Below are 21562 nucleotides of genomic sequence, written 5' to 3'. Positions count from 1 at the left end.
GGTCTTCCGCATACCCAAATTGATGTCCGAATGAGCAGCATCTGGCACAGAAAGAAACATGTACTGCATCCACCAATAGTAGAAACTCAGCAGCATTGGAATAAGCGTTGCCATCGGCGTCAGCTTAAGCGCGAGCTTTTGCTTTCTATTCAATGTGAACAAATCTTTCTCGTTCACATCGACAGTAACAATGTTGTGAAGGGAGATATCGGATTCATGGCGATTTCGGAACTTCGAAGCTGACGTTGTAGAGCGGTAGACCAGTTCGGGGTGTTGGGTTGTGGTAGTTGTAGACGCCTTTGCCATGTTTACTGGTTGTTTGATTAACAATAGTCAAATTGACTCTATGGACCACGAAAAGGATCTTGGCAGCAGTTCGACACCTGAAGGGAATTTACGGAACTGGGATGTTCATTTATCGTCCGCTGCGGGCTCTGATCACTCTAACATGCTGCAGGTTTTTTTTGTCTTGGGCAGATTTGGCTAGTGCAATCCTACAACGGTCGATTTCGGGTTATATAGTAAAATGAGGGTTCTCTATCCATCAGTCAGCTACGGATGGGGTTAAGGATTTAAGTCAGGGAACGGCCCTTAACGTCAAGCTTATAAAGCAGGAACAAAAAGCGCAGGAAAACGCTGCAACAAGTGAGCTGCTGCGAGAGAATGAGAGGGACATAAGCAATTCGGGGTCTCTTGCCGATCCCATCCCCCCATGTCACCTAACTGAGACAGGGAAAACGAGCCGGTCAGTGTCACGCCTGAGGACCTGGATCGCCAAGCATATCTCCCTTCGCTCTAGCGATTAACCCGCGAACTCGAGAGCTGCGCCTCGTAGATTCGGACAGTCTCCACGGCGTGGTGAGGTGCTTCGGCATCAGCCATCCTTGTTGACACCAATTTGAGCCTTTTGCACCCTTGAGTTTCTACGGCATCACTTGTAAAGGGAAATATGCGGCCAACCGGGTCTCAAACTTCATGCAGGGGGTCAAGAAGATAGACAGGATGTATGTTCGCTGTCTCCTGATGAGCCCTTGGGGACAGCATGCGGTGAAGCGTTGTCTCGGGGCCATGGCGCCTATTGGTGAGCATACCATGCATGATCTGGTTAAACATGCCTAAAGTACAGATGAAAAAAGAAAGCTCGGCTCATGAAGCTCCCTTGCACTGACCATTTTCCGGATACTGTCCAAATTCTTCATAGGCGACTCCAGCTCTCTATGCGGATCCTGTCCTGCTGCCGTCATACGTACAATATCCGATACAATATTTATCAAATCAATAACTGCTGCAGCACAGATAACCAGTGTGTGACCCCGGCAATAGGAGAGAATAAAAAGAGATGGTAGAACAGAATTCGTTTCAAATGCTGCTCCATGGTTCTTTCCCCTCCCTCTCCTGTTTCGTTATTCGGACCGATACTGTAACTTGCAAATCAGCCTCATAGTGAGGCAAATAGCGGTGTGGATAGGTAAATATATTGACTCTAACCTGGCTACATATGATGATCTGCCTTGAGGATGTCGACTGGATTGAATCATTGCTCGGTTGCCATTCGGATTGTGGAGGGAAGGAAGAGACGAGAACTTGATGCTGTGTCTCCGAGCAAAAGTCTGCATTCGGCGCTGCCACCAGCATGAGAGCTTTTTCAGTGTCGGCTTTGGTACTCATTGCGTTGGCTGTCAGCCCAAGATGCTCTGCAGTATATCGATTAAGGGATGATTACGCGCCGCCATCCTTTTTCGATATGTTCGACTTTTTCACGGTAAGCGTTCGCCTCCGACGAGCCAGTCTCATACCCGAACTGCAAGATTACGCACCCCATGGTAAGCCGCCATGATGTTAGGTAGACTAATGAAATAAGCTTATAGGATGATGACCCAACAGAGGGCTACGTTGACTACGTCTCAGAGGCTACTGCAAGAGCAAATGGACTTATTCAAACCACCGACACCAGCGTCTACATCGGTGTGGACCATGCAAATATATCCTTCGGTCGTGGAAGACGGAGTGTTCGGATAGAATCGAAGAATTCCTACAACCATGGCTTATTTCTCTTGGACGTATACCATATGCCAGCCTCGATCTGTGGCGTGTGGCCTGCCTTGTAAGTTTTGTCCCCAAGGCCTGTTCTCGGCAAAGGTTGGAGGCCCCAACCCTTAAATGGCTAGCTAAAGCAAGCTATCACAACCTTTCCAGCCGGTATGTTAACTGTTTTTAATGATTACAGTTGGACAATGGCAGCACATCGGCCCTGGCCCGAACTCGGAGAACTCGATATCATCGAAGGGGTGAATTCTCAAGGTCACAACAACATCGCACTCCATACTCGCGAAGGCTGCCAAATAGCAAACAGTGGAGACTTCACCGGTTGGGTAGATACATACAATTGCTACGTGTATGCCCCCAATCAACACAAGAACATTGGTTGTAAGATCATCGCAGACCAACCAAATGTTTATGGCAATGCCTTCAACACCGAACGTGGAGGAATATACGCAGTCGACTGGACAAGCAAAGCCATCAAGGTCTGGTTTTTCCCTCGTCAATCCATCCCTGCCGATATCGCATCTGGTCGTCCGGCGCCGCCTACCTGGGGTTTGCCGTTAGCTAGCTTCTCCGGAGCATGCAACATCGACTCATATGTACAAAACCAGACGCTGATCATGAACACGGCGTTTTGTGGAGGCTGGGCTGGTGGTGTTTGGGATGAAGATCCAGTATGCAGCCAGAAAGCTCGAACATGCGAGGAATTCGTGCATATGCACCCCGAAGAATTCCAAGACGCGTTTTGGGGTATTAACAGCTTGAAGGTTTACGAAGATGACTTGATAGAGCAGCCCGGCTCCTCGCATTTCATTCCGCTAGGGTTATGCTTCTGCGCAGCCACATTCTTGGCTGTCATCTGGCATACGTACCAGGCCGCACCTGCACCCAGAGGCTGTAAAACGAAGTTGAGAATATAATTGGTTTTAATCCGCGCGTATCCCACGGAGGATGAGCAAAACAAGCAAAGCATAGAGGTTGGGAACTGGTTATTAGCTTTTTCTCTTCTATAAGAATACTAAGAATACTAAAATTGTAATTGGTTAAACTATTGACTCGAGTATTAAAATCCAGGGTTTAGTTATATAGACCAGATAGTATAACTAGATAAAGATAAAACTTGCTACTTGGAAAACTATGAACTATAAGAGGCTTTAAAATGACTAATTAAAGAGCAGGATCTTTAGTCCTAGTCTCTTTAAGGTGTATAAAAATAAGACCTTTTATTGCTTTATTTCTCAAGGTAATTAAATGCTTCCCTAGAAAAGCACCTCAGACTCCCGGTGTCCTTTCCACCCTTCTCCTGCTGTTTGCCCTCGCAATGCTATCCCAATAGAGAATTTCGTAACAGATTGGCTCCTTATTTATCGTATTCTGAACATTTGGCAGCTCGAGCCCGCCAGTGCACCCTTCGGCGCAGCGTCCGTATTCGTGTCCATATCCCGCTGCGATTTGACTTCAGGGGAGACAAAAAGTCACATGTGATGCAACCTCGGCCAATCGGTTTATATCGTATATCGCGTACCGTAAGCCGCAGTATGGGAGGGTATGTACGTAAGAAAGAGGGTGTCATTTATGATGAATATATATTGCAATGGCATTATCTCGTAGTGCTTTGTCTGATGAGGTCCCATGGAATCACGGGCTTCGTAGCATGGTAACTGCAACGCACCTGACGATACTACGAGTGGTGTGACTGGTACGCCCCGTCATTGCAGAGGGGCTCAATATGCAACACGGGACTTTTGGCAGCCTGCTTGCTGCAAACAGTTCGCTTAGAAGCAGACAGGCAGCCTGGTGTCCTAGGAGAGACCAACCCGCCAAGCGATGCCAAAGGCGGAGGGGCGGCACCAGTATCATGTTCATAATTTGGTATGCATGTCCTTGTTCAAGTCCAGCCGGCTGCATATACTTGTTTTACAGCATGCTGTGGTGACTGCTGTCTTCTTATCTATCATGTGGCCGGCAAGTTGCTGCGGCATGTCTACTTGCCGAGACTTCTCAGTGAGTGACGTCCACGCCTCGAGGAACGCGGTTGAGTGCGCATGAATCAGTATTAAAAGGGAGCACGAGTCCGTCCCCATTTGCGTTATTCGAGTCGGCATCTCCCGATCCTTGTTAGCTGATCACTCGACTTGAGCCCTGTCTTCTAAAACCTCACCTGGTTGACTTTCAGTCCATTCCAACTTGCCATGTCTATCCCCGAAAGCTGCACGGTGCTTGTGATTGGCGGTGGCCCGGCGGGATCATTTGCGGCTGCGGCGTTGGCGCGTGAAGGTATCGATGTGGTAGTTCTGGAAATGGATAAGTTCCCCAGGTTCGTCATGATTTTCTCAGTATATCTATCGTTTGCACCTCTTTGTGCGCTAACTCGGCCGCGGTAGATATCACATTGGAGAAAGCATGCTTCCTTCGATGCGTCACTTTCTCAAGGTCATAGATTTCTACGACACTTTCAACACTCATGGATTCACTAAGAAGGTTAGTCCCATGCTGCTTGCCAGAGGAGTCTTGTACGTGGAGAATGATATTCACCGGACGATAGAACGGCGCAGCTTTCCGCATTCATCCATCTCAGCCTGATGCCCGCAAGTCTCTCCAATCCTGCTCCCCCTCGCCCAAGTGCCTATATGCCCTTGAGTCGTAGAGGAGCTAACATCTACCGCAGAACTCGACTTTCTTGCGGCCGGCGGACCCGAGAGTTATGCCTGGAATGTGATCCGATCTGAAGCTGATGAGATGCTCTTCAGACACGCCATTGCGTGCGGCGCCCACGCTTTCGACGCCACGAAGGTTGACGCCATCCAGTTCGAGCCGGCTACGAATGGGGCAATCCAAGTTGATAGCAGTCAAGAACCGAAACTTGGCCGCCCTGCGTCGGCCACCTGGGCTCGTGGAGACGGCAGTTCCGGGACCATCAGCTTCCGGTACCTCGTTGATGCCAGCGGAAGGCATGGCATTCTGAGTACTAGATACTTCAAGAATAGGAAGTTCAACACAAATCTCAAGAACGTTGCCAGCTGGGGCTACTGGAAAGGTAGTGGCAAATATGGTTCAGGGACACGCCAAGAGAATATGCCCTACTTCGAGACTCTACAAGGTAATTGGGAAATCGTTATCCTAGGTTTTTGACTCTGGTGACAAACACTTACTCATGACCAACATAAGACGCCAGCGGCTGGTGTTGGCACATTCCGCTACACGATGGCACACACTCAGTTGGCATCGTCCTGAACCAAGAGTTGGCTACTGCGAAGAAGCAAGAGCTGGGATCTCCGTCAACTAAGGATTTCTATTTGAAATCACTCGATTTGGTGCCCAGGACCAAGCAACTACTTTCCGAGGCGGAGCTCGTCAGCGATATCAAGTCAGCTTCGGACTGGTCCTACTGTGCGTCAGCCTATTCCTTCCCGTATATACGCATTGTCGGAGACGCTGGCTGCTTCATTGACCCATACTTTTCCTCGGGCGTGCACCTGGCCATCACGGGCGGCCTCTCAGCGGCGGTCACGATTTCAGCCTCGATTAGGGGGGACTGCAACGAGCAGGCGGCGGCCTCTTGGCATTCTAAGAAGATAACGGAGAGCTATAATCGTTTCTTCATGGTGGTCAGCTACATGACGAAGCTCATGCTCTCTCAGGAGAAGCCCGAGATACAAGGGGCTTACAATGAGGGCGTTCAAAACGCTTTTGACATCCTGCAGCCAGGTAAGGCATGAAATGGCGCCAAAGGCGATGCCCGTCGGTTTCTTGATTAACCAGATGGTGCTCCATAGTCCTGCAGGGAACCACGGATGCCGACGACACCGGCAAGCTGTCTCTTACAGAAATTTTCAAAATGTTCAAATTCATCCTCGTGGCGTTGACAGGCAGCTCATCTGATCAGGTGGATGCCCTTGTCGAGAAGCTCGAGAATCCTGGCTTCGACGGCGGAGTCGATGCGTCAGTGGCCAAGGCGGTGCAAGGCTTCCAGGCAAGCCTATCCATCGAAGAGTCGCATGTGCTCGATTTACTGCAGAACATGCGCTGGTACCTCAAAGACTACTACACCATTGATAGCTTTACCCTCAACCCCATCGACGGGCTGGTGACAAATATGGAACAGGGGAAGCTCGGCCTCGTCCCCGCGGAGGAGGGGTGAAAGCCACTCGACTCAATCCACCGGGCTAGCCACTCGAGGGCAGTAGGTAGATGATAATGCACTCATTATCTCGGTGTAGTGAGTCCACCGGGAGCCATCGTGGACTGGTCACTGGATGGAATGGCGTGGATTGGGTAGAAGGGCCAGTGCTTCATTCGTTGCGTTGAAGCTATGGTAAGAGGTGAAAGGCTGAACCTCTTTCCGACCTACACGGCCTGCCTGGCCTGATCCATATCCTACGTGAGATCAAGACGGGCTGGATTCGGCCTCCTCCTTGGCACTGCAGGCAGCAGAGGATCACCGCAGCAATCCCGCTTTTGATCAGCAGCGGACTGGCGCAGAAGGTAAAAGTGTCCGACTGAGAGCCTGGCGAATGAAGCTCGCCATGACAAAAGGGTGTTGTCTTGTAATATTTGTTCTGCCCAAGTCAAAATCTCGTTTCCAATCCCGACCCAATTGTCGTTTCCCCCTTCCCCAGTTCATAGCTGTCGCATCAGCGGCCAGTGGGTCTATAATTCTATAAGCCCGGTAGTACCGCAACTGTGTGTGAGCTTGGCGACTAGTACCGTAGTAGTAGTAGTAGTATTGATTACCGTCTGGGACATCCCTATAAGGGCAAAAGACGTGCTAGGCTAGAGAAGACTAGATACATAGAATATCCCGAGTACCTGGACTAAGGACCGTGTGTAGCACCTAACCACTCCATCTAGCAATTCTGAGGCTCTGAGGCCGGTCGGAAATTCGGGGCCCTTCCCCCGTCAGCGGGTTCCAGGCACGGCAGTGAAGCCGTAATAGTAGTCAGTCTTTGGCCGAGGCCGGGTGACTGAGAAAGCCCACGAAGTCATGGGCCGGCCGCAAGCCCCCTCGAGGAGGGCCTACGGGGCAGAAAGAAAAAGAAAAGAAAAAGGAAGCAGAGAGTGTAGCAATGTTAGTCGGGGATTCGCCCCGATGGCGATTGTCTTCTCCCGCAGGAGTATTCGATCCGGGCCACTTCGTGGTCATGACAGTTGGCGAAGTCCCCGTGCCTGCTCCTCGTAGCAAGCAGGTGGTGGAGGTGTTGTCGATTGGTGTGCAGCTCCGGGGACACCGGGTGAGGCCTTGAGCTCTAGGCTCTTGTAGCTCCTCGGGGCCCCGCGGCCCACCAGTCCAGAGGAAGTCGGGCCGCTGGGCGGCAGAAAGGCCGCAAGGCGGCAAGTTCGGAGCCGCGAGACGGCAGAAGGAGGCAGAGCCGCAAGGCGGCAGAAGGCGAGGCCAGCCAGTAAAGGCGGCAGAGGGTGCGAGGCAGCGCGAGGCGTGCCAGGAAGGGCGAGAAGAAGTTGGGCCGCGAGGCGGCAGAAGAGGTCGGGGCCGCGAGGCGGCAGAAGTCGAGGCCAGCCAGTAAAGGCGGCAGAAGAAGGCGATGCCGCGAGGCGGCAGAAGGCGAGGCAGCGCGAGGCATGCCGTTATTCGAGACCAGCTTCCCAAGAGGAGACGAACTCTCCAAAGTCTGCTTTTGGTGCTTGCTAGAGCCCCGTTAGGGCTAGAGAGGCAGAAGCATGGTCGGGTGACCTGAAAATAATTATCCACTAACAGGCTGCTAACAGCCCGCAGAAGAGAAGAATTTTTACAGGGGAGAGTTGGGCGACTAGTACCGTAGTTAATACCTGTAGGCACTTTACAGTGGAGGTCAATGACGTGACACTACTGTAGGTTAGGTTAGGTAGGTACCTAGTATCCGTAGTTACTAGTAGTACAGTACTTGCCAGGCTCACGCGCTACCACACACGTGGGGGCGGGGAGGGCTGGCGCGGGTACAGCACAGTACTCCGTACCCGTACATGGTTTAAAAATGGGGCGTGCCTGCAAATAGAGATACGTACGTACAGTAACTTACAGTATTAACTGGTGTGTGAGTGCAAATCACTAGGGTCTGCACAGCAATACCCGTTGATCTTGGTGTGGGGCCACAGCAGCCCAACTAAGTGTCTTCGCCACTTAGTTGGCCCAAAAAATCCGGCACAGCCCAAAAAATCCGGCACAGCAGCCCACCTCCAAAACGTCAACCCTATGCATCTCAACCGCGTTTTCTCGCGCAACTTGACTTTATTTACGTATCTTTTTGCCGGAATACATTATGACAGATAACATGGCTACCCTGGAGGCAGCAAAGCCGTTCTGGCGTCTCGTCGCGACCCCAGAGCCGATGTTCGTCGCTCAACAACACCAAAAGAACGCCTCTTTCCGTGCGAGATGCGGCCATCCGTTACAATGTGAAGAGCTCATCCGTACAGAGAGCCATTAATTTCATAAGAAACCCCTTTTCCCGTGCTCCAGGGCGTCCATTGGCGCTGACGGAGGACGAAGACGACGCCCTGGTTGCGTATGTACAGTGGATGGAACGCACCGGCATGCCCGCCACGAGAGAGCAACTTGAAGCTGTTGCAAATGCAATAAGAATGCGTCGAGATCCCAATGCCCGCCCGGTCTCGTCAAGTTGGCTTGACAATTGGCGTGGAAGTCATCCTGCGATCGCGAAGACGTATCTCAAAGCAGTTGAACGAGCCCGGAAGTCCTTTGAAGCCCACGGGTAGAAGAAGTCGAATTTTTCTACTCAAAGCTTCGAGAAATCATCACCAGCTACCGTATTGGCAGTTCAGAGATCTGGAATGAAGACGAGGCCGGAATACGCATTGGGTGCCTGCGAGAACGCATCCAAGTTCTCATCACGCGCACCACTAGAGTCAAGAGCACCCGGCCCCGAGTTTTAGACCCAGCAAACCGAGAATCCTGCACGGTAATTGCCTCAGTTAACGCAGTGGGGGACTCTCTTCCACCCTGGCTTGTTTTCCAACATTACCCTACCACCAACTGGGCCGGCATCGACATCATGACAGGCGTACGGTTTGCCCAGTCGCCAACTGGCTTTTCCAACGCAGAGATACACCTTGAGTGGGCAAGGCATTTCAACTGCTGGTCTTGGGCATCGTCAGCGCAAGCAAAACAGTCAGGAAATTCGCTGGAAGAGTGGTTCGGCTGTGACGAGCATCTTCGGCGCCCCAACATGGGGATGAGTCGCGTGGAGGCGCCGCCAAACCAACGGCCTGACGACGAGAAGATCTACCGATTGCTTGTTGTGGATGGCTTTACAGGGCATACCACCCTTGACTTTGCTGAGTATTGTATCAAGTTTGATATCATCATTGCTATTTCCCTCCACATTCCACCCACCTCACGCAGCCGCTTGATGTTGGGGTCTTCCAGCCACTACAGCCAGTACATCAGAAAGCGCTTCGAACCTCCCTCGCAGAAGGCAACATATCATTTTCGCGGGTCAACTTCCTCACAGCTTTTCAGGACGTATATGAGGCTGGCTTCACGCGGCATAACATTATGGCGGCATTTGAAAAACAGGCCTCTTTCCTGTCGACCCAGCGCCGGTGATCACCAAGATCCTCCACGAGCAGCTACGACAACAGCAGCCGATCAATCCTGCATACGCCTCGCTCCTACCCTCGGAGACGCGTTTCCAAGTCGCCGCGGATGCCTCAATGATATCCGGCAACGGTATGGGCCCTCATGAGCTCGCCATCACGAGAAAACTTGCGGGTTCTTGCGAAAGTGAACACCGAGTCTATCGCGATGGCGTCACATTCCCAGGGCATAGTCAGCGATAAGAATAGCCGAACCCAGGCGTATGCGAATCGAATGAAGAGAGGCAAGATTGTCAGGCCGCGCGGAGAGTTTATCACGAGCTCCAGCATGGCCGACATCACCCGGGAGTATGAGGAGCTCCAGGCAAAGCAAACCCGGCTTCAAACGCGCCAGGAGATAAGGATGCATCTTAAACGAGTTCGTGGAGAGATGCAGAAGATCCGAGAAGACTATAAAGTCGGGAAGAAGCAGTTAGTCAATGGCAGAGTCAAGACATTGAACTTTAAGCCCTGGCTAGAGTTTACGGGACGAGACGTTGAGTTCTACACTCTGGAGCAAAGTTGCGATACCCTCATGCGGGAGCTCAAAGAGCCATCCAAGGAATCCTTTTCTATGATACCACGAAGAGAAATAACTCCGCCAGAGATGTCAGGGCGCGCAGCGACCCGACCTCGCCCACTTACAGATATGTCGTCGTTGCCCGGCAGTGACGATACCGTCTATTTCACAGGCCTCGATCTTGACAAACATAGTGAGGATGGCGCCGACGATGAAGACGAGGACAATTTACTCGACACGCAAGAGAATATACCTCATCGCCGCCGTTAGCAGCGGTTGAAGCGGTAGTCGATACACCATGCCCTCGACCGCGCACCCGATCGTCCAACAAGATACAGCAGACGCTCCAGGAACACAGGTATGGATAAAATAGCTCTCAGAGACGCACAACAGGCGAAATTACTACATAATACGTCTATTTGGACTCACAAACGCGGTCTTCCTATCTCTTCGACTGGAAGGCGGCAGCTCCTAAATAGGCCCAAAGACGTGATTTTTTCACTTTTCGTTGTTACTTGCGTCTTTAGGTGATCCGCAGCTATTGATCACATGTATATTTTAGCTATTTGAAGTCGCATTGACGGCACCATGAAGCGAAGCGTAGAATTTCCCTTGATTTTGCACCCCAAATTGAGGACCCTGCTGTGCCGGATTTTTTGGGCTGTGCCGGATTTTTTGGGCCAACTAAGTGGCGAAGACACTTAGTTGGGCTGCTGTGGCCCCACACCAAGATCAACGGGTAATACTCTAGACAAAATCATCCAGTGCAAATAGGTAGTGAGATCCTCCTTTCTTTTTCTCGTCCAATTTCTTTAGCCTGTCTCATCTGAAAGCAGAAAGCAGCGGCTCGAGGCCCGCTGCGGGCACTTGTTGGCTTGTTGGTCCGTGGGTACCGTACCCAAGTCGCCAGCTCCTTCCTGAACACGGCCGGCCGCCAGCTTGCTGCCTCGTGTCGTGTCGCTCACGCACTCAGCCTCATTCCCCACCTCGAAGCTCCTTCTCCATCCATCTCCCTCTCTCTCCCTCTCTCCCATCGCCCATCGCCATCGCCATCGCCAGCGTCATCGCGTCACTGCTTCCATCTCGCTCCCGACATCGAGCGGAGCGTCTACCCATACATACCATACGTCCACCATACGTCCACCATACGTCCACCATACGTCCACCATGGTATCCACGGCAGGCGCAATCGTCATCGCCATCGTTGTGCTGCTCGTCATAGCGGCCGCCGCCTGGCTCGTCTTTGCCCACCTGCGCGCACGCAAGCTCGGCGTAAGTCCCGCCATGAGCCGTCTCCCCATGAGCCGTCTCCCTGCGAGGCGCTCAACCACACTGTCCCTTCAAAAGTCCCGCGCGTCGAGTCCATCTGCTCCAGCTGACCCAACGCCGCTGCAGCTGCCGCCCCCCAGCCTATCGTCGTATCTTCCCTGGCGCCAACGAGACAACCCATTTGGCCCGCCGCGACCTGCCCCCGGCGGCGTCGTCGGCTGGCTCAACGACCAGATGCGCAAGTTCAAGGACCGCAACAACCGCTCCGCCGGCGGCGCCTACGAGCAGCCCCTTCAAGGCGGCGCAGGCCGCGGGCGCCACGGCTTCGGGGCCCTTGACCCGGACGAAGCATGGGATGCGCGCGTGGGCCACGAGGCCGACGGCTACGGCTACTACGAGGAGCAGGAGCTCAGCGGCACTGGTCGTGGCCGTAGCACAGAGTACGCCGGCGGCGGGGGCTACAACTCAAACCTCGCCGCGACGCCAGCTGCCGGCTACGACGTCGAGGCCAGCAGGGGCCGCCCGCCAACGCGCAGTCCCGGCGGGCAACGGAATCCGTTTGACGACGACGCTGAGATAGGTCTCCGAGGAATGAGCCCCCGACCCATCGACACGACTACGGCACAGAAGCACAAGTCCAAGAAAGACCCCGATAGTGGCGGGAGCAGCCCGGCGGAGAGGAGATCGGTCTTTCGAGAAAACGTATGAGGGACGATGACGACGAGTTTGTCCCCCGGTGCAACAGGGACGCTTCAGCAAAGAAGCCAGACGGCGATTCGTGGCAAAACGCAGTGGTTCCGTGGCTGTCTGCAGGAAGCACATAGCCGGGACCGCGACCGACCGGGATTGGCTTGCTTGGAGAAATTTCTTGTGCTGCATCGGAGCCCGAGTCCCATTGTGCTGCAAATGATAGCATGAGGCACGCTATTGGGTGGTCCGCGACGCACCTCGGGTCCAAGTCTTGTTGGAGTCAGCTGGCCAGCTGTGCAGAACCCGTCTGCCTTGTATCATCTGCTGCGCCCTGACTGGGCGAGTGGAAGGGTGGGCAGCGATGCAGGAGCGCAAGGAGACACCCAACGCTATCGAGCTCTGCTCATTCGCGTGCAAGAGAGCGGGCGCGAGAGACGAGGGGACGCGGGACGCGGGACGAAGCGAGAAGCGGCCGCAGGTGGTGACGATGGACGGCTTGCGCTGTTGTGCGCGCATCAGGCCGACTCGAGGGGGGCGGTTGGGATGCCACGGGGATTCATCTGCGCGCCGTGGGGGGCTGGGCGAGCGAGGAGAAGAATGAGCGGCAAGGAGAAAGGAGAGAGTCGGCTGTGTCTGCAGAGTGTACGAATAGATTCTCGACCCGCCATGAGCAAGGCGCTACTTGGAGAGTACATTGACGAGCCGAGATTGCATGTACACTCGGGTCTCCGCCGACGTCAGAGCCCCTCGATTTGCAGTGCTGCACACTGTGGCTGCCCCTAGCCTTCAATCTCGGTTCCCAAGGGTACCTGGCGATCACTTGCCGTTGGGTACAACCTCTCACCTCGTCACGTCCAACCTCACATCACCATCTTCCCTCCCTCACCTTTATTAACCCTCCTCACATCACCATCTTCTCTCCCTCACCTTTTTAACTCTCCTCACATCACCCGTGATCTTCCCTCCCTCACCTTATTAACCCTCTTGTTCATCTACCACCCAACCCCAATCATCACATCTTCTTCAAGCACGCAGCGCAAACATGGCGGATCTCAACCTCGAGGCGGTCCATGACGAGATGGTGACGCTGGCCTACGAGGCCGGACGCATGATCCTGGCGGCCAACCCGGCCAGCATCGATACCGGCACCAAGCTCAACTGTACGTCCGCCCCTTGCTGCCCCGTCCAGCCGCGGGCCAGCCGGCTGCTGACCGCAGGAGCCCTCGTCGCCTCCTCCTGCAGCCGTGGACATTGTCACCGAGGTGGACCAAGCGGTCGAGAAGATGGTCTCGACTCGCCTCTCCGCCGCCTTCCCCTCGGTTGCCTTTATGGGTGAAGAGACGTACAAGCCCGGCACCAGGCTTGGCCCGGAGCCTACCTTTGTCGTCGATCCCATCGACGGTATGTTCCCATGCAACAACGTCGCCTTCACCTCCCCCTATTCTTGGCCGTGACACCGGGCAGCAGCCACGTGCTGATCATCAACCGGCCGCAAGGCACGACCAACTTTGTCCACTCGGTGCCAAACGCTTGCACCTCGCTGGGCCTCGCCATTGACCGCTCCCCCGTCGTTGGCGTCATCTACAACCCGTGGCAAGATCTCCTCTTCACGGCCATCAAGGGCCGCGGCGCCTTCATGACCCGCATCAGAGGCACCGCTCCCCGGAAGCTACCGCTGGCCGAGACGCCGCGGCCGCTCGGGGGCCTCGGGACCGCGCTCCTCGGCGTCGAGTGGGGCTCCGGCCGGGACGGGCCCAACTTCGATCTCAAGATGGACGTCTTTCAGAAGCTGGCGAGGAGCAAGGAGACGGGGGGCGCCATGGTGCATTCGCTGCGGTCCATGGGCTCCGCCGCGCTCAACATCGCTGCCGTGGCCGCCGGCCAGCTCGACGCCTTCTGGGAAGGCGGGTGTTGGGCGTGGGATGTGTGTGCCGGCTGGTGCATCCTCAACGAGGCCGGTGGCAGGATGGTGAGCGGCAACCCGGGCGGGTGGGACCCGGCGCTCGACGGGAGGGTGTATCTCGCCGTCAGGGCGGCGCCCAAGGGCCAAGAGGAGCTGGTGCACGAGATATGGGACGTTATCGGAGACCGTAAGATGGAGTATACGATATAAGGGTGATGGATGGGACGCAGGATGGCGTTGCGTGGGATGACGGGCGGGCGAACTTGGACGACGTACATATAGGCTTGTCAGAGGCCGTGATTGGACTTGGAAAGATCAGGGGGTGCACACGGTGCTGCCTGTCTGGTGGTTGGGATCCGAGAGAAGGAGACTAATAAGGGCACACGGTTCATAACCATGCGGTATTCATTCTAGGTCATCTATTTTAATGCTCATCTTCATCTCCGTTCTTTTCAATAAGTTTTCAAGTTCCTCGTCATGATCCGGCTACGCAGGAAGACTATTGAAGAAAACACTTCATCGCCAGACTCGTCATCGTGTTGCTCCAGGCCCAGACAAGGGGGTCAACGGCGCATCGAGGCACTTCCCGCCCGCCCCGTGGCGGAGAAATCAGGAGCTCAGGCGCTAAACTTGCTCTTGGCCCTCAGCCTGGCCCCGTACACCCACAGCAGCAGCGGACTCGGCCAGCCGACGGCGACGGCGCAGGCGGCCAGCACGGTGCCGCCCCTGCCGTAGCCGAGGGCGGCGTACATGGCCGGGGCGAAGAGGGGGAAGCCAAAGCCGGCGAGGCTGCGGAGGACGGTGATTGCGCCGACGGCGCTGGCGGCGTAGCGGGTGTACGAGTCGACGATGTAGCCCTGGACGCACTGGAAGCCGATGATGGTGCCGGCAGCGTAGAGGGCGGCGCCGACGTTGGGGCCGATCCAGTGTGTGCCCGCCTCGGCCGTCCACGAGTAGATGAGCAGGCCGGCGGGGACGAGGACGGCGCCGGGCACCATCATGGGCACGCGGAACTCGGGCCGCCCCGGTCCGCCGTCGGGCACGTAGCGCCGCTTGAGGGCGACGTAGATGCGGTCCTGCAGCGGGGCGCACACCTGGGCGCCGAGGAAGAAGCCGATGCCGAGCGAGATGTAGTTGAGGCCCTGGATGCCCGTCGACTCGTGGTACTTGGTCGCCCACAGCGCCGGGAACGTCGACAGCACAAGGTAGAGCATGCCGTACAAGTACATCATGTACAGCGACAGCATCTGGACAATGGGCTGCGTCGCGAGCAGGCGGAACGGCCTCGTCAGCGCCACAGCCAGCGTCCGCGCCAGCGTCCGGTGGCTGCCGCCGCCGCCCTCGTCGTCGTCGTCGTACTCAGTCCGGAGCGCCGCGTTGCCCGTCTCCTTCATCAGCAGCCTCTTCTTGCGATGCAGCAGCACGGGCGCATACGTCTCCTGCAGGAACAAGAGGCCGGCCGCTTGGATGACGCCGCAGGCAATGGTGGTGCTGTAAAACACCCAGCGCCAGCTCGTCCGCTCGGCGATCCAGCCGCCGGCTATGGGCCCGACGGCCGGCCCCAGCAGCGGCATGAGCGAGTAGACGCTGATGGCCCGGCCGCGCTCCTCGGCGGCGAAGAGGTCGCTCAGCAGCCCGCCGCCAATGGCCAGCGGCGCCGACCCGCCGATGCCGGCCAGGAAGCGGAAGGCAATCATCTGGCTCCCGGTGCGCGCCAGGCCGCACCCCAGGTTGAAGAGGAGGAAGACGACGTTAGACGTCTGGATGATGATGACGCGCCCGTACAGCTCCGAAAGCGGGCCCCAAAGCAGCGGGCCCAGGGCAAAGGCGGCCACGAAGATGGACAGGACGAGCGCCTGTTTCAGCTCGCTGGTGATGTCGAGGTCTCGCCCGATGGCTTCGAGGTCGGGCGCCACCATGGAAGACGCCATGGGGGAAATGAGGGTGAAAAGAGAGACTATGGGGGTTAGAGAAGCACGTTTGCATTTCATGACCACCTTGGCACCACAAGGTATAGCGCTGGGAGCACTGAGACCTACCACAGAAGACGGCTGCCCACTTCCTCTTGATGGGCCAGCACTTTGGATTCTCGGGGTCACTCGGCCCATCCCACTGCACCAGATCGGCATCGACGCGATCCGGGCCCTCGTCCCTGGCGAGTTCCGGGTCTCGCTGGTTCTGGATCCCGTCCCTCACTTCCGACACGCTCCTCGACAGGGGTTGGCCCGCCCGCGCGAACCCGGGCCCGCAGCCGTGGCCCGACGATGAGTCGTCGCTGCTGCCTCCCCACTCGACCGAGCTCACCGGCTTCTCGTGCTTCTCTGCGTCCGTCGAGGCTTCCGAGCCGAAGCGGTTGCCAGGCTCGACCGTGGCAGACAGGGCCTTGTCGTGTGCATGCTCGACTTTGACCATGGCTTCATGGCATTCGGGGGGTCTGCCGTTCTGTTGATCGAAAGCATCCGGTCAACAGAGATCGCTGGTTTGGCTGATGGCTCTGTATGCGGTCGTCTGTGTGGCCGTGGAGCCAGGGTCAAGGTGAGGTGACGAGGATCGACTTCTGAGAACTGCCCAATGGAAGCGCTCGATCTGAGATGGGCAACCCCCTTGATAAGGCCTCAATATGGAGATGTGAAATAGGAAGACAAACAAAGAAAGGGGCTAAACAGGAGAACGGACAGGACCGTTCTCGCTGCCCAGTAAGCTAATGGCAGGTCGGTGCCGATGCGGCGACCAAATTCGAGACGCTTCGTCGGCAGGCAATTAATTGCCTTTGCTAGCGCCGCCGATTCAAATCGTCGGTGCGCAAGCCGGCCCTTTTGCCACGGCAGCTCCATGGGCTCAGCCGCGGCCGTTCGGACATGTCCGTCTTGTCTCCGCACGGCCTCACTCAGACTTTGGCGCCCGGACTTGACTGCGACTCTATTCGACAATGGAAGCTAGCCACTCTCCTTTCCATGCGAGAGCAGGGGCTGGCAGAGTCTTTCCGCGTGTCATATACACTCCTTGGTCCATGCCCGCGCTTTCTTCACCTGGCCAATATCAGCCGACGCTGCCGGAAAAAACGGTCAAGAGTAAGTCGCTGCTCCGTTTCCCTCTTGACAAGCAGAGCGGTATTCACAAACGTCGTCCAGAAAGCATTCGCCCTGCTCTCTATGTCGCCTCTGTCTTGACTTCCTCCTTGACATCAACCTTCTTTGCAGCCGGGGCGCCGTCCCCAGGCCCCTCCTCGTCGCGAGCTCGCTTGCCGTTGGCTGCAGCCGGTGCGTCTTGGCTATCGTCCGCGGTGGACTGGATGCGAGGTTTGGTACTGGAACGATGGATGGGTCAGTCACTGTCTCCATGCAAATCAGCACCAGGTGGGTGGGCCTACTCGTTGGTGTTTTCCCGATGCCCTCCATTGTCCCGGCGGCTGTCTCGGTCTCTGCCGCCCCCGTCGCGGCCACCGCGGCCGAATCCCCGGCCCCGGCCACCGCCACGGCCACCGCGCCCCCTTCCGCCACCGCGCCGGTCCTGGAAACCGTGCTTTTGATCGTGCTCGCGTCGTGCCTTCCAGTCGTCGCCATCGCGACCACCCCGGTGATTTCCGCGCGTTCCCTTCCTGCTGGGATCTCTGCCTTCGAAGAATTTCTTCTGCGAGGTGCTGTTGGGCTCCAGCTTGCCCTGACGGATGAGCTCGCTCTTTTCCTCGCAATAGTCGCGCTTGGACATGATCTTGAGCTCGTGCTCCTTGTAGGTCGGCGCTGGGTCCAGTTCCACAAACTTTTTCGCGGCCTCCTCGTCGGGGAAAGTGACAAAGACGGAGCCCTTGAAGAGACCCTCGTTGGTTCGACGCAGCTTGAGACCCTTGATCTCACCGAACTTGGCGAAGAAGCTCTCGAGGTCGAACTGGGTGTCGGGATTCTCGTCACCAAAGCCCTTGACGTAGACAGTGGAGGACTCGACCTTGAGTCGTCCCTCGGCCATGGGCTTGTAAGCGACCTTGCGCTTGACCGTTTCCTCTCCCTCTTCGCCCTCAACGTCGAGGGTCTTGCTGTCGCGCAAGGCCGCGACTATGGCGCTATAAGGCTGGAAAGAGCGCATGCGCTTGAAGGAGTGAATCTTGGAGATGGGCATCGGCTTGTTGGCCATTCCCTCGCAGGTTTCCCACATGAACTTATCCTGGGGAAAGTTCCAGTCTCCAAAGTAAAACTCGACCTGACGCAAGAGCCATTAGCCACCAGGTTGCTCCCAAGGAGCCAGCGGCAACGTTACCTGCTTGCGGATGGCATCCGGGTCATCAGTGACCTCGCGAACGCTGGGATCAAACTTGCGATTATTCCGGACGTTGTCGAGGTCGATCTTGGCCGTCGTCTTGAGCATCTTGGACTCGTCATCCCGTGCATCTTCTGGCTTGGCCTCGGCACCTGCTTCTGCCACCTCGGGCTTTTCCTCTGTAGCCTCGGCCTTGACTTGATCAGGCTCGAGCGCCTCATCGGCAGACACAGGCTTTGCCTCGGTGGATTCCGCTTCGGCAGGCTCTGACTTGACTTGGACGGGCTCAGGCTTCTCGATCGCGGGCTGGGCGGCCTCTGCCGGCTGGGTCGCGGCGTCCGTCTCGCTCATATTGGCGTCGCAAGGCAGATTCGCGGGCTTTGCGACGGAGCTCCGGGAGGCGCAGGTCGAGATTCGTGATGAAAGAGAGAAAAGTCGAAAATAAGGGCGAAGATCGGTTGAATCAACAGCAGGTGGCGAGACTGGCAAAGTAGTTCAGCCGCTTGCGAGATGTCGATGCGCACTTGCCGAAACCAACCAGTTGACTTTGCGGAGCAGAGGGAAAAGGAAATGGCCACGGGGGCCCGGAGAGCAGGCTGAGGAATTGAGTGCAGCGGCCAAGAAGTCGTCGTCAAGGTGGACAGAGGGAAAAAATGGCGGGAAATTTTGCCGCGTCGGGGAAAAGTGCAGCCTGCAGAATTCTTGCTCACCGCCTGCCGGCTGGGGCCGGCTGGGGCCGGCTGGGAGTGTGCAAATGTAGGTACTTACAGTGGACCGTACTGTAGGCCTGCGAGGTACAGGTACCTCTTGAGCGCGGTAGTCATTCGCCGCCCCGCCGGTTCTTCTCTGGCTGCGGTAAAACCACCCTTAGGTCACTCACTTGTAAGGATACCAACGAATCAGACTCAATCTGCAAGAAGTACAAGGCTGTGGCCGACCATCTCACCAAAAAAGGTTGTATCCATAGCAGAGACAGTACAAGCAGCATATCGTAGCTCTTCTGTTCTGTTGCGAGTTTCTAGCTCTTCGCGTTAGGCTATGAGTAGCTGCTGACAAAGGCGGGGCTGTGGGTCCAGCTACTTAGGGGTGGCCTTAATACCGCAGCGGCGCAACCAAAGGGATTTGGTGCCCTGCAGGCTGCCGGCAATTGGATGAATAGATCTACTGTGCTGGGTTAGTTGATACAGTACCTAGGTAGGTACATAGACATGCGTAAATAGGTACCTAGGCACACCGTAAATATGAATGACGAGGAACATTATCAAGGTATTAGAGGTAGGCACGTCCGGTAGAACGAAGCTCTGGTTCAAGAAAGCCACGTCCCCCAGCCATCTTATCCTATATGCCCCAGCTTGCACCACCCGAGATCTCCCTCGACACTCTTTTTCCTCCTCCTCCACCGCCAGAGCAGCAACAGCTGGGGCTGGCTCAACCGCCGGACGTCGATTCAGCTCTATTCATGCCGAATATCGTCTCCATGTAAACCTGCGCTCCTGATATAACCAGCGAGATCCCATTCGCAGCTGCGGCGGCTCACACGAAGCAAGTCTTCCACAGCCCCCCCGATCTCGCAAACGAGAGGCTGTCCACAAAAGCGGCCAGCTTGCACCGTCCCAGCTCGTCCGCACCGCAGCTCTGCAGGGGCACCACGCGATCGTTGACGAGAACCCTCACCAGCTCCTCCTCCTCGTGTCCGCACTGCATCTTCTCCACGTACATGCGCGCCGCAAACGGAACCGTCCACGACGCCGAGTAGCCGTGCGTCTCGCGTGGCGACAGCTTGTGCCTGGCTGGCAGGTCGCCCGTCATGTTGTACAGCCCCAGCGCGGCATACACTGACATCATCGAGTTGTCGTGGGTGAAGTCGGCGTACAGCTTCCGTGAGAGGGGGAACGTCTCGGGCGATGAATCGAGCGTCGAGTTGGTCGTCGTCCCGTCGCGTACCGCATCGCCAGTTAGCCGTGCAATGACTTCGTTGACGTATCCAACCCCCTGCGTCGAGCCGAGCGGGTTGCCGTTGCCGTAGCCGTACCATTTCCCCAGTGACCGGAAGTAATCATAGCCTCGCCACTCATCTTGCGAGAAGAGCTTGCAGAAGCCAGGTGTAGTTGCGTTTGGAGTGACCACACTGTTGAAGGGGCAGAGGTCCATCATAAAGACCGTTTCCTCGAGTGTCAGGTTCGCCCTAGGCAGATTCTCATTGAGCCTCGTCACGATGGGTGTTGCCCAGGTTTCACTCCATATTCCCTCTTTCTCATCGGCAATGTCGGACCCCGGACCGTCCTCAAAGGCTGGGCATGACCCGTGCTCCAGCGAATTGTTGAAGGCACGGCCCTCCGGTAACACCAGAATCTGGGCAATCGGGTCAGAAGCACCCCTGCCTTGGGCGTCGAAGAAGCCCTGCGTGAAATTCTGGGCTGACATGACGACGCGGTCGGAGCCAGACGCCCTAATAAACGGATCCGCGTCGCGAGCCAGCCCTTGATAGCGGCGAAGAAAGGCGATGCCGGAATTGACCAATTCCATCTGGCCCAAGGGTGTCAGCTCATCGGAGCCTAGACCGTAGACGAAGTCTTTGATGAACTCGTAGCCAACACCATACTCTTGGACCGAGCTCTGTACACGGTCGAGCAAGGACCTGTACGCCTCTGTCTTGGACGCGGTAGGAAATCGTGAACCGTGCCGGGAAAGCACGAGGCCAAACGTTAATCGGCAGTCTGTGGGCGTAGTTGCGTCAATGGTCGAGGGAGCCGAAAAGAAGGGCGAGTACTGTCCCCAGACATGCGGCGAAGGGTCTGGGCAGTATCCCGAGGCGCCGCAGCCCTCGACTTTGGGCGGCGCGAGTCTGGCCGCGGAGGTGACTTGTCAGTGCTTGTCAGTGCCCGCGCAAGGGAGCACGCGGTGACGATGGTCTCCATCGAAACATACCCGTAGATGGGCGCCAGAGCCAAGACGGCCAGCAGTACTGCGGCCCCCGCGAACAGCTTCAACGACTTCGATCGCCTCAAGGTGCGGTCGTTGGCATGGCATTTGATGCCATATTCCTGCGACGAGGGGGCCGGGACGGCGCTATACGTGTAGCCTTTCTTGCCCATGACCGCCCCTCGGAGAGAAGCAATCATGTTGCACACGGCCATGACAGCTGCTTGCGACAGCTGGCTCGAGGGGAAGGGCGGTCTGGATGGAGATTCAGGACTCGGAGGCGTCAGCGAGGATGGCCATACATGGAAGGCAACGGTGCACCTACCGACCACAAAACGCAGCCCGCCCTTGCCATGGATGTGCGGTTCATTTGC

At 56.3% G+C, this 21562-nt stretch overlaps 7 protein-coding genes across 7 annotated transcripts; 4 read left to right on the top strand and 3 right to left on the bottom strand.

Annotated features, from left to right (window-relative positions):
* Positions 1-1820: 1820 nt before the first annotated feature.
* On the top strand, positions 1821-2963 carry HRG_04928 (glycosyl hydrolases family 16 domain-containing protein; the record flags this gene model as incomplete). The annotated part of the gene is made up of 3 exons (XM_044863399.1): positions 1821-1823; positions 1869-2104; positions 2228-2963. 3 exons carry the CDS (start codon positions 1821-1823, stop codon positions 2961-2963), a joined length of 975 nt encoding a protein of 324 aa, XP_044722013.1.
* A 1272-nt stretch (positions 2964-4235) lies between these two features.
* HRG_04927 (tryptophan halogenase domain-containing protein) lies at positions 4236-6184 on the top strand (the record flags this gene model as incomplete). Its single annotated transcript, XM_044863398.1, has 6 exons — positions 4236-4360; positions 4428-4524; positions 4589-4631; positions 4712-5143; positions 5212-5751; positions 5820-6184. The coding sequence occupies 6 exons, from the start codon at positions 4236-4238 to the stop codon at positions 6182-6184; spliced, it is 1602 nt and encodes a 533-aa protein (XP_044722012.1).
* A 5136-nt stretch (positions 6185-11320) lies between these two features.
* HRG_04926 (acid phosphatase-like protein) lies at positions 11321-12130 on the top strand (the record flags this gene model as incomplete). The annotated part of the gene is made up of 2 exons (XM_044863397.1): positions 11321-11425; positions 11549-12130. 2 exons carry the CDS (start codon positions 11321-11323, stop codon positions 12128-12130), a joined length of 687 nt encoding a protein of 228 aa, XP_044722011.1.
* A 1024-nt stretch (positions 12131-13154) lies between these two features.
* On the top strand, positions 13155-14225 carry HRG_04925 (inositol monophosphatase family domain-containing protein; the record flags this gene model as incomplete). The annotated part of the gene is made up of 3 exons (XM_044863396.1): positions 13155-13272; positions 13355-13513; positions 13609-14225. The coding sequence occupies 3 exons, from the start codon at positions 13155-13157 to the stop codon at positions 14223-14225; spliced, it is 894 nt and encodes a 297-aa protein (XP_044722010.1).
* Positions 14226-14632: 407 nt separating this feature from the next.
* Positions 14633-16427, bottom strand: HRG_04924 (major facilitator superfamily domain-containing protein; the record flags this gene model as incomplete). Its single annotated transcript, XM_044863395.1, has 2 exons — positions 14633-15972; positions 16055-16427. The coding sequence occupies 2 exons, from the start codon at positions 16425-16427 to the stop codon at positions 14633-14635; spliced, it is 1713 nt and encodes a 570-aa protein (XP_044722009.1).
* A 738-nt stretch (positions 16428-17165) lies between these two features.
* On the bottom strand, positions 17166-18617 carry HRG_04923 (la domain-containing protein; the record flags this gene model as incomplete). Its single annotated transcript, XM_044863394.1, has 4 exons — positions 17166-17322; positions 17386-17436; positions 17503-18209; positions 18267-18617. The coding sequence occupies 4 exons, from the start codon at positions 18615-18617 to the stop codon at positions 17166-17168; spliced, it is 1266 nt and encodes a 421-aa protein (XP_044722008.1).
* Positions 18618-19799: 1182 nt separating this feature from the next.
* Positions 19800-21361, bottom strand: HRG_04922 (histidine phosphatase superfamily (branch 2) domain-containing protein; the record flags this gene model as incomplete). The annotated part of the gene is made up of 2 exons (XM_044863393.1): positions 19800-21111; positions 21195-21361. The coding sequence occupies 2 exons, from the start codon at positions 21359-21361 to the stop codon at positions 19800-19802; spliced, it is 1479 nt and encodes a 492-aa protein (XP_044722007.1).
* Positions 21362-21562: the final 201 nt, after the last annotated feature.

This window comes from Hirsutella rhossiliensis (assembly GCF_020360975.1).
Source record: "Hirsutella rhossiliensis strain HR02 chromosome Unknown scaffold00004, whole genome shotgun sequence".
Lineage (NCBI taxonomy): Eukaryota > Fungi > Ascomycota > Sordariomycetes > Hypocreales > Ophiocordycipitaceae > Hirsutella > Hirsutella rhossiliensis.
Note: the sequence above shows the minus strand (reverse complement) of the source record. Positions and strands in the feature narration are given on the sequence as shown.